Genomic DNA, 14310 nt, shown 5'->3' on the forward strand with positions numbered 1-14310 from the left:
CAACACCTGCTAGGGCCCACCCGTGAGAACGAGCCTTGTCTCTGTAGGGAGTTTGAGTGTCTGTGACTCCCGTTGCGCGTCGCTGTTCTTGGTGAACGCGATTCTTGCGTGGAGCACCTGCACCCAGCCACGCACGTTGGAAGTGTCTCTTCCTTCTCTGTGAGAGCAACGCACGCCTCTCGACCCCTCCTTGGCTCGCGCGTACGCCCGCTTGTGGTGGATTTCCTGCTACAATAGCGCCCTTGTTCTCATCCTCTTTCTCCCTTGCTCGCCTTCTCGTCACCTGGTTTCGACAACGCGTTACTTTTCCACTTGCTTGCGATTGTGCCAGCCCCTCTTCCCCACGCGTGCTGTCTAGTGTGCAACAGCGGACCCATCTGTACTCATGTTCTACTTCGCTGGCATGCCACCTGTGTCTACCTCGGCCCCAACAACATCAGGTGTAGCGGCAGGTGCACCCGATGGCCCTGGCCCTCGTGATGATATTGCTTGTCATTTCGTGGCGCCGGGCACCATGCCTCCGCCCCCCGCGACGATGCAAGGCAACTTGGAGGCTGATGTAACTCCATTCATGACACCAATGCGCCATAGCCTCAGTGAGACTACGGTGGACAGTGCCTCTATATCACCAACACTACTCCGGCAAATACAGGCAGGCAGCATGCCCAACGTGTCGTCTCCCCTTGCGGTACACTCGGTGCTTGCGCCTCCATCAAGTGATGGAAAGCGTCGGCGCATGTCTGCGTCGCAATTTGGGTCACCACCCAATGCTAATATGGCAACGATGGATCCTAGCACAAGCTCGCCATTCAGCAATGCCATGATGTCTCATGCGGCATCGCCGGCAGCGGCGGCAGCAGCAGCTCATCAAAACAATCTGTTCTTCCAGCACGCTATGCTTCCTTTCGGCATGCCTGACTCACCGTCTTCGTCGCCTAGCGTAGACACGTCGATGCAAGCGCTCTCCATGACACCTAACAACAACTTGTCGCCTCTCACTCATCGTACGCTCCGCGCTGCTTCGTCGAGTGCAGCTTCGCCGACAGGCGCATTTCGTGGCGGTCCTATGACGGCGACGGCTTCTGTTCAGGAAAGTCCGCTCATGCGTCGTGCGAACAGTTACGGCAGTGTCGGTTCGCCGTGGGGCAGTCATGACAACATGTACATGTTCGGCATGGCGCCGGGCATATCGCCTGTGGCAGGGCCAGCGCCCATGGGCCCGCCTATATCTGCACCTGTTCAAATGCAGCGGAACTACAGCTCGCCACAGCCCCGTGCTATGCGTGAACGTGGGACCCGACAATCGTCTACCGATGTATGGCCGGATGACGTCGAAGTTGCATTCTGGGAAGCGCTGCGTTTGATTCCAAAGCTGGGTCGACGCAAGGTACTCGTGCATGGCAAGCCGTGTGGACGTAATGAGCTTATTGCTGACTATATTGAACGCAAAACGGGCAAGACTCGCTCTCGGAAGCAAGTGTCGAGTCATATCCAGGTACTGAAAAATGTCAAGCGAAATGACCTCGAGTTCCAGCAACTCATTTCTGAGCCTACGCATGAAGAAGACTATTACACACCCGCTGGTGGCATGATGTATGCACACGCGCTTTCCGAGTACAGTGTGGGTCTGTTGGGCTTTTCGCTCACAACGACAGACCCGACTGTCTCGCCCATGGCAGCGTCATCCGCGGCAATGTCGCCATCTGTGTCGAGTCCTCTGCCTCCTACTCACTCTCCAGCGCAGTCACCGGCTTCAGGCATGATTTCCAAAGCGCTCGATAATTTGCACGTGTCAAATTCGCCTCGTCTTGATGACAATGGCCGCACCCTCTCGCCTCGCTATCCATCGGCACCGGCACCACCATCAGCCTCGATGTCAGCGTCGTTGGCACGGCGCAAAAAGGTTCCGCTGGTCGATTTCGATCCTATGCCTGTGCTTGTCCCCACGGCCTTTTCGATGTGGACATCTTCGACAACTACGGACGAGCGTCATTTGTACACGAACCTTGACACACTCAGCATGTCACGCACGTTGCAGTCCGGTGGCGAATTGCCTGTCTTGTCCAGCACGGATCCTATCGTCACGTCGTTCCGCTTTCCTCAGCTCGTCGACATGTTCAAGCGTGTTGCCTGTCCGTTTGTGCATGTGCATGTGCCGATGTCACTGCCGCGCGCCGATGCCTCGGCTGCCCAGTACAACCGCCTCGGTGTGGCCTTGTCGATTGCTAGCACTCGCAATACACGGCTTTGCTCCGTGCTATCTATCTACTCACATGGCAAATGCGTCTTGTCGATGGTAGATCACCTCGAGCCGCCACGTCCTCTCGCACCTGCGCGATCTGATTCAGTCCGTTCGGTACTCCATGAAGATCCTTCAGAGCCATCGAACCAGCGCTCGCCTGCGCCTAGCAATGATGCGCGCTTCGCATGGGCATATCAAGTGCCGTTTGCCTCTGACTTCTGGGCAGACTTTCTCAGTCGGAATCATCCTATGCATATCTATGGCCCTGGTGGTGTGGAGCCCATGACATCCTACTGCAAGGAGCCCAGCGAGCGCGCATCCGTCGGTATGGCTGTCTCAGGTCTCGCATTTATCCAGGAACTCGTTGTTCCTCAAAGTGACGGCGTGTCGACGATCACTCCACGGTCCATCGTATCGGTCGACAGTCCTGGCTCTCAGGTCGGTGATATCATCGGCGTGGTTGCTTGGGACTTTGAGTGCGTCGAAGCACTCGGTTGTGAGCCAGGTGTCCCCATCGTATCCGTGATCAGTCATACATCTTCTGCACTGAACCATCCCACCACACCGCATCGACCATCGTCAGCGGCTTTGTCGTCAGAGAGTAGGGCTGCCACCACGACAGAATCTGCGTTGTCCTCGAGTCCAACGAGCCATCGCTCTAGTGAGAAAGGGCTTTTGGGGCTTGAAATTCATGCCTCCTCACGACCGTGCCCACAATCAGGCCCGCAACAGCAGTCTTTGAAGCAGTCGCAGGATCCGTCATCGTCATCGTCGACATCCACGTTACCTGACAATGCCGTTTCCTCCAGTAACACGGATCATCAGCATCGGGAGACGCCTTCGTCCACGCCGCAAAAAGAGAAGACGGATGAAGATAGCGCCCAGATGCAATCAAAGCCTGATAGCTCCTTGTTGCGAGCTAATACGCCGCCACCACCGCCCACACTGATTCGCACACAAGCATCCCCCTTTACTAGTAGCAGTCCAGTGAAAGTGCACGATGAGTCGGAGCCAAACAAGAAAGTGTCACCAACTCCAAAGCCGCCTATGCTTTCGTCTTCGGGGGCCATCTCGTCTCTGCAGCGTGATGAACATCGTTCCTGGGCACCCTCCGAAGCAGAGAAACTTGCAGCTGCTCCGCCTCCGGCACAGTCGCCATTTTCGAATGACTCCTCCCTCTTTACTTCGTCTTCGTACACATCTGGACTCAATTTGTCGAATGTATTTCGACAAAAGCACGTCACACCACATGGTATGACGACGACACTCTCTCCTGCTGCATCTCATGCTGATTTATTCAGCCCGGTTGGGCCGTCGCCGCCTCCTTCTTCATCGTCATCATCTTTGCTAGCACCAAATGTTTCTATACCAGGCTCAGTATCCTCGCTTCCTATGCCTGTACGGTCGAACTCCATGAGCATGCTCGAGGAGCATGATGACGATGTATTTCAGCCTTTCTCGACACAGGTCTCCTCACCATCGCTCTTGTCTGATTCCATTCCATCCTATTTGGACCCAACGGACGTGGGTGGACGTTTTGGGCTTTCAACGCATGTCCAGTGGAATGCGCAGCAGGACTTGATGGACGCCTTTCTCAACAGCTCTATGATGGAATCATCTTCAGGCATCTCGCCATGCTAATATTGCGTTCTCATGTTTCGTGCATTCTAACCACGATCATTCTATCTTAATGCCTTCAGACCAATGGTCCCATTTCAGTGTCAGCCGATCTCTTCCTTTTCATCCTTTTCTTTTCAGTCTTCTGCATGTTCCTATCCACACTTACACTCTACTGCTACTCTGCTTGGATGGAGGTCCAACGCTTTATGACATCCAACACTCTTTATTGTTCTATACATATTCACGTCCCTATCTCTTTCCTTTATGGATGTGCATACATTTTTCTGTAGACATTAGTCACGATTGAATTTGAATTACATCGGACCTACAATGGGAGTGGAGGGACAGTTTCAAGTCGTCAGCGCTAGCGCTGTTAGATGGAGCAGTTCATTGCCACATCACATTTTGTTACCGTGGCGCAAGCTCTCGAGTTTTTGCAGTCAATTTCCATGTTGGAGAACGCAAATCCGGTGATCTACGATGTGCATGCTCCTGCACCCCGGCAGGATAAGCGCAGCGAACATCCAAATGACTGGTGGATGAATGAGGCGCTCACTCCCAGGTCGACACTCTTTTCCAACATCGACGAGGTTGGGGATGACGAGATACAACTGGAGCCAATCGATGCTCGTGAAGTGTTTGATCTTGTTCGCTCCATCACGGATCCTGAGCATCCTCTTACCCTTGAGCAGTTGGCTGTTGTGAATGAGAAGCATATCACTGTGGACCATGGAGACGTTGAGGCACGAAAGCCACCGATGGTGCGCCTCGAGTTCACGCCCACTATTCCACACTGCAGTATGGCTACTCTGATTGGACTTTCACTGCGTGTTCGTCTTCTTCGCGCGCTACCCACGCACTACAAAGTCCACGTTGCAATCCGTGGAGGAACGCATCAATCTGCCGAGACCATCAACAAGCAACTAGGCGACAAGGAGCGCGTAGCTGCGGCTGTGGAAAACAAGTATTTGATGAGTGTTATACAAGGGTGTTTATCTACGGCATCCCAGCGTGGTGCCACAGTCCCTGCATTGGCGACCGTTTAACCGGGAAAGACGTTCTTTTCATTTTCTTGCAGTCTCTTGGGAGAACCATGCTAGAATGAACTAAAATGTGGGGCTGCCCATGGCTTATCACGCTTTCGTGTTGCACAAAAGATCGTTCCCGTTTGTGATGGATCGTCGTGGCAATCAAAAAGCGGCGCGTTTGTTGCTGCTGACTCATAAGTCTGAGCGCCGCAATTTCCGCATAGGTGACGCCACCGACAAAAAACACGACCGTTGTTCGAATCTTGTCATCAGGGATCGTTGGCGCCTCCTTTATAGGGAGGAAATCGAATGTAGCACCGGGCCAACGCAGCACAGCGTCGTCGACGCCATGCCATCCAGCGATGCGCGCGGCTTTTGGGTATATGTGCGGGCGCTTCTGGCGTTCACGAAGTGTCTGCTCATGCTGGCAAATGGTCTGCACGAGCCGCACGGAGAGTGGTGCATATCCGCTGAATACGTAACCAATATCGGAGGGATCACGTTCATTTACGTCGTCGTCAATGAGCCGCAGCGGTCGAAGAACATGTGTCCACTTGCTAGTCCGTGCTGTTGTCGGACTAGGGGATGAGGTTGCCGCCGACGAATACAGAATGCGCATGCGTTCCAAAGCCATCATTTGAGGTAGACACTCGAATCCATATGCATGTACCATCGTAGTGCGGAAGGCATCAAGCCAGGAAGCTTTGACGCCGCCATGTATGTATGACGCAAGGCATGCAACGCGCAAGACATCTAGCATCGGCACGCCGAGATCTATCAGCTCATCGATTGCTTGGAGCTGAGGGGCGAGCGAAGCACCTGCCACGAGGTGTTGCTGAATTTCCAACAGCAGATGGAAGCGTTCTGAGCTGGTTGTTTTGAGCAAGTGCTCCGTAATACAAGTATGTAGGCGAAGGCTTGCGTGTCCACTTTGCAACGTGCCAAGCCGGTTGACAAAAGCACGAAGCTCTCCCACTGTCTGGGCTTGGTGTCTACCCTCATAGTCTTTGCTGAGCTCCTTGGCAGCTGCATGCAGCTTTTCGCCAACAATGGCGAAGTTGTCGTCGCGAATGGACTCAAAGAGCGGATCTTCATTTCCATCCAGGCGCACTCTGCGGGATGCACCGCTGCCTGCGGACTGTGCAGCGCCGACCCACGAAGAGTCAACGTTAAGGAACCCGCTCGAGATGCCCATAACATCGTCAATGAGACCTTCATACGTGAGTTGCGTTAGCAGCGGGGTGGCCAAGTCAACTGTGCGGTCCAGGACGACGAGAGCATCAATGTCTGTAGCAGGTTTGTGAAGCCGCGTTGGATTCACCTGAGTGCCCATGGAGGGGTCGGTGCCATTGCTGCGGACGCGGGCATTACCATCTTCGTCATCTGTAGCAAGGAATTCGCGTCTTTGTCGAAGAAGTAAGTCACACAGGCGGTTCGCGAGATCGCCCTTGCCGACTATGCGTGGAAAAACACCCCACATCCGCTGGAGTGTCATAAGTGCGTGGGCAGCATGGAAGAGAGGGGTATGATCGCCATCGAGAAAGAGACGGCGCCATGCAAGGGGGTCTTCAAGACTTAGAACATCAGGGTTGATCACAGAAAATTCCAAACCCAAATCAAACATGTTGATGGCTTGTAAACATCCATGCTTGCGGAAGAACTGGACACATGCCTCGGTGCGCCGCGGCACAAACGCCACAGAGTATTCGAATTCGAGCGTGGCGTCATTCCCAGACGCATCTCGATCAGCAATATAGTGAGCAAGTATTGTTTTCATCCACCGTGGTTCTGGTCGGCACAGATATAGTACCTGCTTTGTTGGTGCGTGAATGCGCACGGATCGCGTTGGGGATAGTCCCACAGACACTTCCTCCATCCAAAACATTTTCTCGACACCGCGTTGCCGCAGCGCGGCCAGATCGACCATGAGGCTTAAGGGACCAGCGAGTGTCGGGTCGATCAGCAATGTTTTAGCATCCGGAATGAAATTCAACACATCGGCAAAATGGTCCTGTGCGAGCTGTGAGAGTGGCGCCACATCCACGAGGCCATGTCGTGTGCGCCGTGGTCTGTGTGCATCGCCAGCGTCCGCCATGTTCTCTCAGCGTCCCAGCGGACCAGCTAGATGCACGAAACCTGTCGTTTGCGTGGCGCCAATGGAATCGCACGCTTCGCTCTTTCTTGCTGTGTGTTTGGCGGGCGGCGACGCGTCAGTGGAGGCGGGCGCAGTTCCCTGGCGCCTGGCCTGTTCTCCTAGTTCCCCATCGGCCCCGCGCCTCCCACCCAGATGTGCTGACCTAATCATTTGCACACCGCGCCGCAGGGCCTTGATCGCTGTCGTATGCTCTCTGTGGTGCGGCTTGTCCGAGGGTGCCGAGGCAGTTGTCGAGAAAGCGTGCGAGCCATGTCCAATAGTGCTGCGCCTGTGGGCAGTGTGTGGAAGGCACCTGAAGCCGAGGAAAAGGCGCCTGAACTGCATGTGTACAACAGCTTGACGCGATCGAAGGAGCGTTTCGTTCCGAAGCGCGGTCGTCTTGTGACGTGGTACAACTGTGGCCCGACTGTGTATGATGCTAGTCACATGGGGCATGCGCGCAACTATGTGACACAGGATGTGATCCGACGCATCATGCGCGACTACCTTGGCTATGACGTCAACTTTGTCATGAACGTCACGGATATCGATGACAAAATCATCATGCGCGCACGACAAGAGTTCTTGCTCCAGCAGTTTCGCTCACAGCACCCGCATCTCACGCATGCATTGCTCGATGCTGTTCAAGCTGCCTGGAATCACTATTTCCGCGAAACGCTCATGCCCCTTGCGCCCCCAGCGCCCCCGCATGAAGTGTCATCCGATCCTGCGGAAGCGGAGCGCAGCCGTGGGGGCGAAGGCGGTTGGGAGCAAGTGACACTTCTCGCCAGAGATGAATCATGGCGCGCGCAAGCGGCGGAACGTATGCCCAAGTTCAATTTGTGGTTCAAGACCTTGCAAGCGTCTCGTGATGCCCAGGTTGCCGCTGCCGTTGCTCTCGGCGCGAGTGACTCGTCAACGAGCCAGGCAAAGGCCCTAATCGATGCGTCAGCTGACGTTCTAAGCATGTACCTTGACAACACACTCGCCCACACTGTGAGTGATCCTGCTGTATTCCGCAAACTGGCCGCATACTGGGAGGCGGCCTTCTTCCACGACATGAAGCGCCTGCATGTCGAGCCGCCAACGATCCTCACGCGTGTGAGTGAGTACGTGCCAGAGATTGTGCAGTTTATTGAGCGCATTCTGCAGAATGGGTTCGCTTATGTGGATGATGCATCAGCAGAAAGCAAAAATGTCTGGTTCGCGACGTCGCAGTTTGACGGGAGCGCATGTGTAGCCGGCGCTCTCGCCGAGAACCAGCCAGAGGCACGTGAACACCATTTTTATGCCAAACTGGCTCCCTGGAGCAAAGGAAATCGTGAGCTTTTGGAGGAAGGCGAGGGTGCTCTTGCTGCGAAAGGCAAACGCAATGCAGCAGACTTTGCGCTGTGGAAGAGAGCGAAGCCTGGCGAGCCGGCATGGCCTTCACCATGGGGTCCAGGGCGACCCGGCTGGCATATCGAATGCAGCGTGATGGCCTCGAAGGTTCTTGGCTCCCAGATCGACATCCACTCAGGCGGGATTGATCTCATGTTCCCCCACCACGACAATGAGCTCGCACAAAGTGAGGCATTCCACGGCTGCCCCCAGTGGATCAACTACTTTTTGCACACCGGCCATCTTCATATTGAGGGTCTGAAAATGAGTAAGAGCCTCAAGAACTTCATCAGCATCGACGAAGCCCTTGCGCGGTACACAGCGCGTCAGTTGCGTCTGGCTTTCCTCATGCATCCATGGCACGCCAAGATGGATTTCCGCGAGTCAGGCATGGCGCAGGTGCGTGCAGCCGAAACGTCGCTGAACAACTTCTTCCATGGTGTCATAGCGCTCGAGCGCGAATACCGTGCGAAAGGCCCCGCCTATAGCGATGGTCAGCACCACTATGGTCCTGACGCTCAAGCTGTGGCTTCCGCTCTCGAGGATGCGCAACTCCAATTCCGAGCCGCCATGTGCGACAACTTCGATACCCCACGTGGGATCGATATCCTACTGGACCTCGTGTCGCGTGCAAATGTGTATGAACGCGGCACGACGCGTGAAAACCTGCACGTCGGTGTGCTTGTAAATGTTGCTCAGTACGTCGCACATATTGTGCGCATGCTGGGTCTGGGTGAGGGTCCTGCACGCGATGGCGACCTGAGCTGGGGTCATGCTCCACGAGCTTCTTCGGCGACGGACACAGCGTCATCGACGTCTTTGTCCTTGGACGACAGTGCATTGGATCGGGATGAAGTCGCCGCGCCGTTCGTGCGTGTACTCTCCTCGTTCCGCGATCGAGTCCGTCAACTTGCACGCACAAATGCATCCTCATCTGAGTTTTTGAAACTCGCAGATACGATTCGTGACATGGAGCTCGTCGACTTGGGTGTGGCACTTGAGGACCAGGAGGATGGCCAGGCGCTCTTCAAATTCGTGCCGGCCGAGCAGCTGCAAGCGCAGCGTGCTGAAAAGGAGCGTGCACAGGTCGAAAAGGCTGCGCGAAAAGCCGCTGCTGCTGAGGCGGCGCGCATCAAGCGCCGTGAACAGCTGGAGCGTGGTCGTATTCCGCCGCAAGATATGTTCCGTGCTCCACACACGGACGAATACCGTGGCTGGGATGAACAAGGCATCCCCACGCAGGACCAGCAGGGTGAAGCACTCTCGAAGAAGCGGCGCAAGAACTTGGAAAAAGAATATGAGCGACAAATTAAGCTGCATGCCGAGTACATCGCTGCGAGAGAGGCGCATGAGATCGACTAGGCACCCTCTGCTGCAGGGGTTCGATCTTTCTCTGGACCAGACATCGGTGAAGCCTGTTTTTTCGAGACGCCTCGGGCCGTGTTTCTTACCGCACATAGAAGTCTTCGTTCGCGTCTTATGTGACGCATCATTTCTACGACTCTATACATTCGCATGTATGTGCTCTCATACGAACTCCTCGAGCCACAGGTCTAGGGCGATGAGGCGCAGTTTTGCGCGCACACATGGCAGGCGCCATCCAGTTGTGGCACTGTCATGCCCTTCGGTCAAAAACGGGACTGTGTGTATGTGTTTCTACGATGATCCTAAATCACTTGAAAGGGTGCAGGCGCAAGAATTGAACGGCTCGTTCGACTAGGGTGGGGGAGGGTAGGGTTACGGTGCGAAAGTTTCGACGGGACTCCTAGGATGAAAAATGATACGAAAAGAACCATCTAGCAGATCAAAGATTCATCCAATTCATCCAGACGATGTGAGAATAGGGATATGCAAAAAAGCCTCCTACAAAAAAGCATGTAACTAGCTTCCCCAGCTTGTAAAGCACAGGTCATTTGTCATCAAGACTCGTTTCTCTTGGCATCAGTACTCTCGACACCAAAGTGTGGCGCGCGGGTCGCATAGATTCAATCACCTCTCACATGCGCATAATGGAGTGGCGCCGCACAATGTGCACGTGGCAATCACTTCATTCCTTAACGAACAGATTTCTCTTACGCACCGCCCAGTGCCAGGACCGAGAGCTGACTATTCATTGACGGAAGCCGCCGTGAATATGGCGTCGAGGCACACTGCGCCGTCGGCACCGGGAGACGTGCCTTCGGGAGTACCTGCTTCTCCTCTCGAGCATCCGGCGCCTCGAAAGGGGGGTCCAGCTCCGATACCAATTCCATCGTCAACGCCACAGGACACTATAGCAGAACCCATTAGGAGTGTTTCGACGGACCTGTTGCCGGCGCCCATTGTGTCGCCAGCTGATCCACTTGCTTCGTTTCCGAAGCAAGCCGATGTTATCCCGTCGGCTAATATGGCATACATGCGAGAATCGTCCTCTTTCAAGCCAACGGCTCAACAAACACCGCCATTCGCCCATAGAGCCACGTCGACACAAGCGGCACAGCCGACCAACGCAATACCGCCCCCAAGAACATCGCAGCCAGCGCAGCCTTTCTACTCGCCACAGGCGCTACCACAATCGCCGAATCAACTGCCACAACTACCGTCGAAATCTCAATCAGCCGCTCCTTCACAGCTTCCGACGCAAGCACCTACAACATCATCTGTCACAACCCCTTCCTCAACGTCGTCATCGTCAAACCAACCAGGGGCCTCTTCATGGCCAGCAAGCTCGGGCGCTGGTAAGCGGCCAAGTACGAATCCAGCTGTATTGCCGATCCCGAATGCCAACTCGTGGCAAACACCCTCATCACCAGTCAGCGCATCGAGCGCGAACGGGTTTCCAAAATTGCCTACGACAGCTACCCAGTCATCTGTCGGGAATCCAAGCATCAATATGTCGCCTCCCCATATACCCAACTACATTGATCTTTCATCTTTATCGCCTTTCCAATACGCGCCCTCGACGTCACCACGCTTAGGAACCTCTGGTATCAAAAACCACAATTATTACTCACCAAGAGATGCACTGCGTCCTATGCTATCACCTAATGATGCCGCCATGCGATCTGTGGCAGAGAATAGTCACTCTACGGCCATGTCGCCAGCAACCTGTGCAAGCCAAGTGCAGGAGCTGCATTCACGACTGCATAGTGCTGGAATGCCAAATACGCCAATGAGTGAATCGCTCTCGGCATCTGTGATGAACCGCGCCAACACGTCGGCGAATGTATCTGAGTTTCTCTCGAATCCGGCGATCGAAAGCAGCGATGATGAAGCTGATGACGATGTTGATGATGATGGCAACATGGAAGCGGACGGCGCCGAAGAGACTCAGCTTGAATCGCCAGACCTGCCAGATGTATCACATGTGAATCGTGCTGCGCCCACGTTGGATCCGCCACGTAGCGTGCCGTTTCGCCTGCCCATTACGGCCGGTGCTCTCTTCCGCGAAACACTCGTCGTCGCGATGCAGGACAAGCTTCGTGTTCTTGTTGTGCGTCGCGGCGCATTTTTCTGCAAAGAGGTGCCTGACACAAGCACTGAGGTCATTGTGTCACAGTCCGCTGAGCACTACGCCCTGTTGGGCAGCCCGTCCAACATGTCGCCGACATCTCGCGATCTGCGAGCAACAACGCTTGCATTCTGCCCGCCTGTACAGCTGGGAAATGAGCTGGCCGTTGACGGCCGTGTCGTTTGGTATGGTACACCAGCCGGCCACATTGGCGAACTTGACACGCAGACCGGCAGAATCACCGCAGTCCGTTTGAACGTACACAAATCACCAATCTGTCACATCGCACGCATAGGCAAGGCGATGGTGTGTGTGGATGAAAGCGGCAAGATCTCGACATGGCTTCCGCGCTCGTCTCCGCTGCACCTGTTGTCCACTATGCCCGAGACTATACGCATCACGATCCCGAAGCACTCGTATCTGTCTGTGGAGGGCAACTTGCTCTGGCTTTGCAGCACGGTTGTGACGTCATCGAAAACTGCTCCGAAAACTTCTTCGCACAAGGAGCTACACGTCCGATGCTACAGCCCCATTTCCGACACGCGCTCGTTTAATGTTATGTCGAGGCCTGGGCATTGGCCTATGTATGGGCCAAATCGTTTAGGTGCTGTCACCTGCTCAGCCATGTTGCCAACGATGCCGGGGCTCGTCTACTTCGGCCATGATTCTGGTCACGTCAGCATTTGGAACGAGCAGGGGCAGCGAGTGGATCAGATGCTTGTGTCGACAGAACCTGTTGTGTCAATGGTCGGTGTGCTGAACTGCATATGGTCAGGTTTATCCAGTGGTCGCATCATTGTGCACATCCACAATACAGGTCAGGCTCGGATGGTCAAACTCTGGCATGGTCATCGTGATGCGGTGTTTTCCCTCCTTTTCAATCCGTACGGCTTGCAGACCGATGCGCCTGAGTTGATGGTATGCAGTCTGAGTGGAGACAACTATGCGACGTTCTGGGATGCGACACTCTCAAGGGAATGGATCGACGCCGATGTATGTACGAAAGCTGATCAATTTGCGTCATACACCAACATCAGGATCCTCACAACCACCTTCAACCTCGGTGCTGCCTCGCCTGATGATCTGTTTGGCATGGTCGACAACATGGACCTATTTCAGCGCATTCTCCGCTCGTCTTACGCGTCAACGATGTTGCCTGATGGCTCAACTACTCAGATGCCACCAGATGTAATCGTGTTTGCGCTGCAAGAACTCATTGACTTGGAAGACAAGCGCCTTACTGCCAAGCATCTGCTCTTGGGCAGCAACAAGTCGCGCCGCAGCGGTAGCAGTAGCGGAAACAACACGGGCGCGAGTGGCAGTAACAAAGATGTGGGCATCGATGAGCGTGAGCGGTTACCGAGCCGTTACCGAGCCTGGCTCGACAAGCTTGTTGGTTATGTGCGCCTTGTGATGCCGCCCGAGTCGCCATTTAGTGTGTTGTTGACGGAGAATTTGCTGGGCTTGTTTACGTGCATCATTGTACGCGCAGACTTGTTGCCGAGGATCCGTCTTGCGTGTAGCTATACGGTCAAGACGGGCCTAGGTGGACGCTATGGGAATAAGGGCGCATTAATCTCGCGGTTCGTCATCGACGACTCGAGTCTTTGCTTCATTAACTGCCATTTGGCTGCTGGACAGCGTAACGTGCGTCAGCGCAACATGGACTTGGCTGGAATCCTACAGTCACCATGCCCAGCGCCACCCGCGCAGTATGACCCGGCTTTTGTCTCGGGGGGCGATGGTTCGATGGTGATGGACCATGAGATCTGTCTGCTCGCCGGTGACCTGAACTACCGTCTAGACTTGAGTCGCGATGCTGCTCTCTCGCTCATTGAACAAAAACGATTCAATGATTTGATTGCTGCAGATCAGCTTCTTCTTGAGATTCGCATGAATCCCATGTCTCGCCTGCGTGACTTCCACGAGGCCCCGATTTGCTTTGCGCCTACGTACAAGTTCAATCGATTGACGAATGACTACGACTCGTCTGAAAAAGCTCGCGTCCCTGCCTACTGCGACCGGATTTTGTTTCGTTCAAACCCACCGAACATCGTCCAGTGCACATCGTACAAGCGCTGGGATGCGACAGTGTCTGACCACAGACCTGTCTCAGCCACATTTTCTGCACGGCTCAAGTCGATTGACCCCGCTGTTCGTGAGCAGGTGACTGACAAGTCAAAAACCGAGTTCCTTCAGTACCGACAACAGCTCTTGCATTCTACATACCGATACTTTCAATGTATATAAGCCCATGTCAACGCACTGTCTCTTTCTTACGTACTTTTTTTTTTCTCATGCTCGAAAGATCCTTTCTAGGATAACCCAGCGCTCAGCTGCTGACTGCGTGTGCAGTCCGTCGTGCCATGCGTCAACAATGCGCTCGGCAATGCGGCTTGCTTTCTGGGCGGGCACC

The 14310-nt window shown here is 54.6% G+C and overlaps 4 protein-coding genes across 4 annotated transcripts; 3 read left to right on the forward strand and 1 right to left on the reverse strand.

The window, feature by feature from the left end:
• Positions 1-385: 385 nt before the first annotated feature.
• MGL_2198 (uncharacterized protein) lies at positions 386-3883 on the forward strand (the record flags this gene model as incomplete). Its single annotated transcript, XM_001730351.1, has 1 exon — positions 386-3883. The coding sequence occupies one exon, from the start codon at positions 386-388 to the stop codon at positions 3881-3883; it is 3498 nt and encodes a 1165-aa protein (XP_001730403.1).
• A 975-nt stretch (positions 3884-4858) lies between these two features.
• On the reverse strand, positions 4859-6985 carry MGL_2199 (uncharacterized protein; the record flags this gene model as incomplete). The annotated part of the gene is made up of 1 exon (XM_001730352.1): positions 4859-6985. The coding sequence occupies one exon, from the start codon at positions 6983-6985 to the stop codon at positions 4859-4861; it is 2127 nt and encodes a 708-aa protein (XP_001730404.1).
• A 309-nt stretch (positions 6986-7294) lies between these two features.
• On the forward strand, positions 7295-9766 carry MGL_2200 (uncharacterized protein; the record flags this gene model as incomplete). The annotated part of the gene is made up of 1 exon (XM_001730353.1): positions 7295-9766. The coding sequence occupies one exon, from the start codon at positions 7295-7297 to the stop codon at positions 9764-9766; it is 2472 nt and encodes an 823-aa protein (XP_001730405.1).
• A 772-nt stretch (positions 9767-10538) lies between these two features.
• On the forward strand, positions 10539-14144 carry MGL_2201 (uncharacterized protein; the record flags this gene model as incomplete). The annotated part of the gene is made up of 1 exon (XM_001730354.1): positions 10539-14144. One exon carries the CDS (start codon positions 10539-10541, stop codon positions 14142-14144), a length of 3606 nt encoding a protein of 1201 aa, XP_001730406.1.
• Between the last annotated feature and the right edge of the window lie 166 nt (positions 14145-14310).

Source organism: Malassezia globosa (genome assembly GCF_000181695.2).
Source record: "Malassezia globosa CBS 7966 chromosome Unknown mgl_sf_5.2, whole genome shotgun sequence".
NCBI classification, from domain to species: domain Eukaryota; kingdom Fungi; phylum Basidiomycota; class Malasseziomycetes; order Malasseziales; family Malasseziaceae; genus Malassezia; species Malassezia globosa.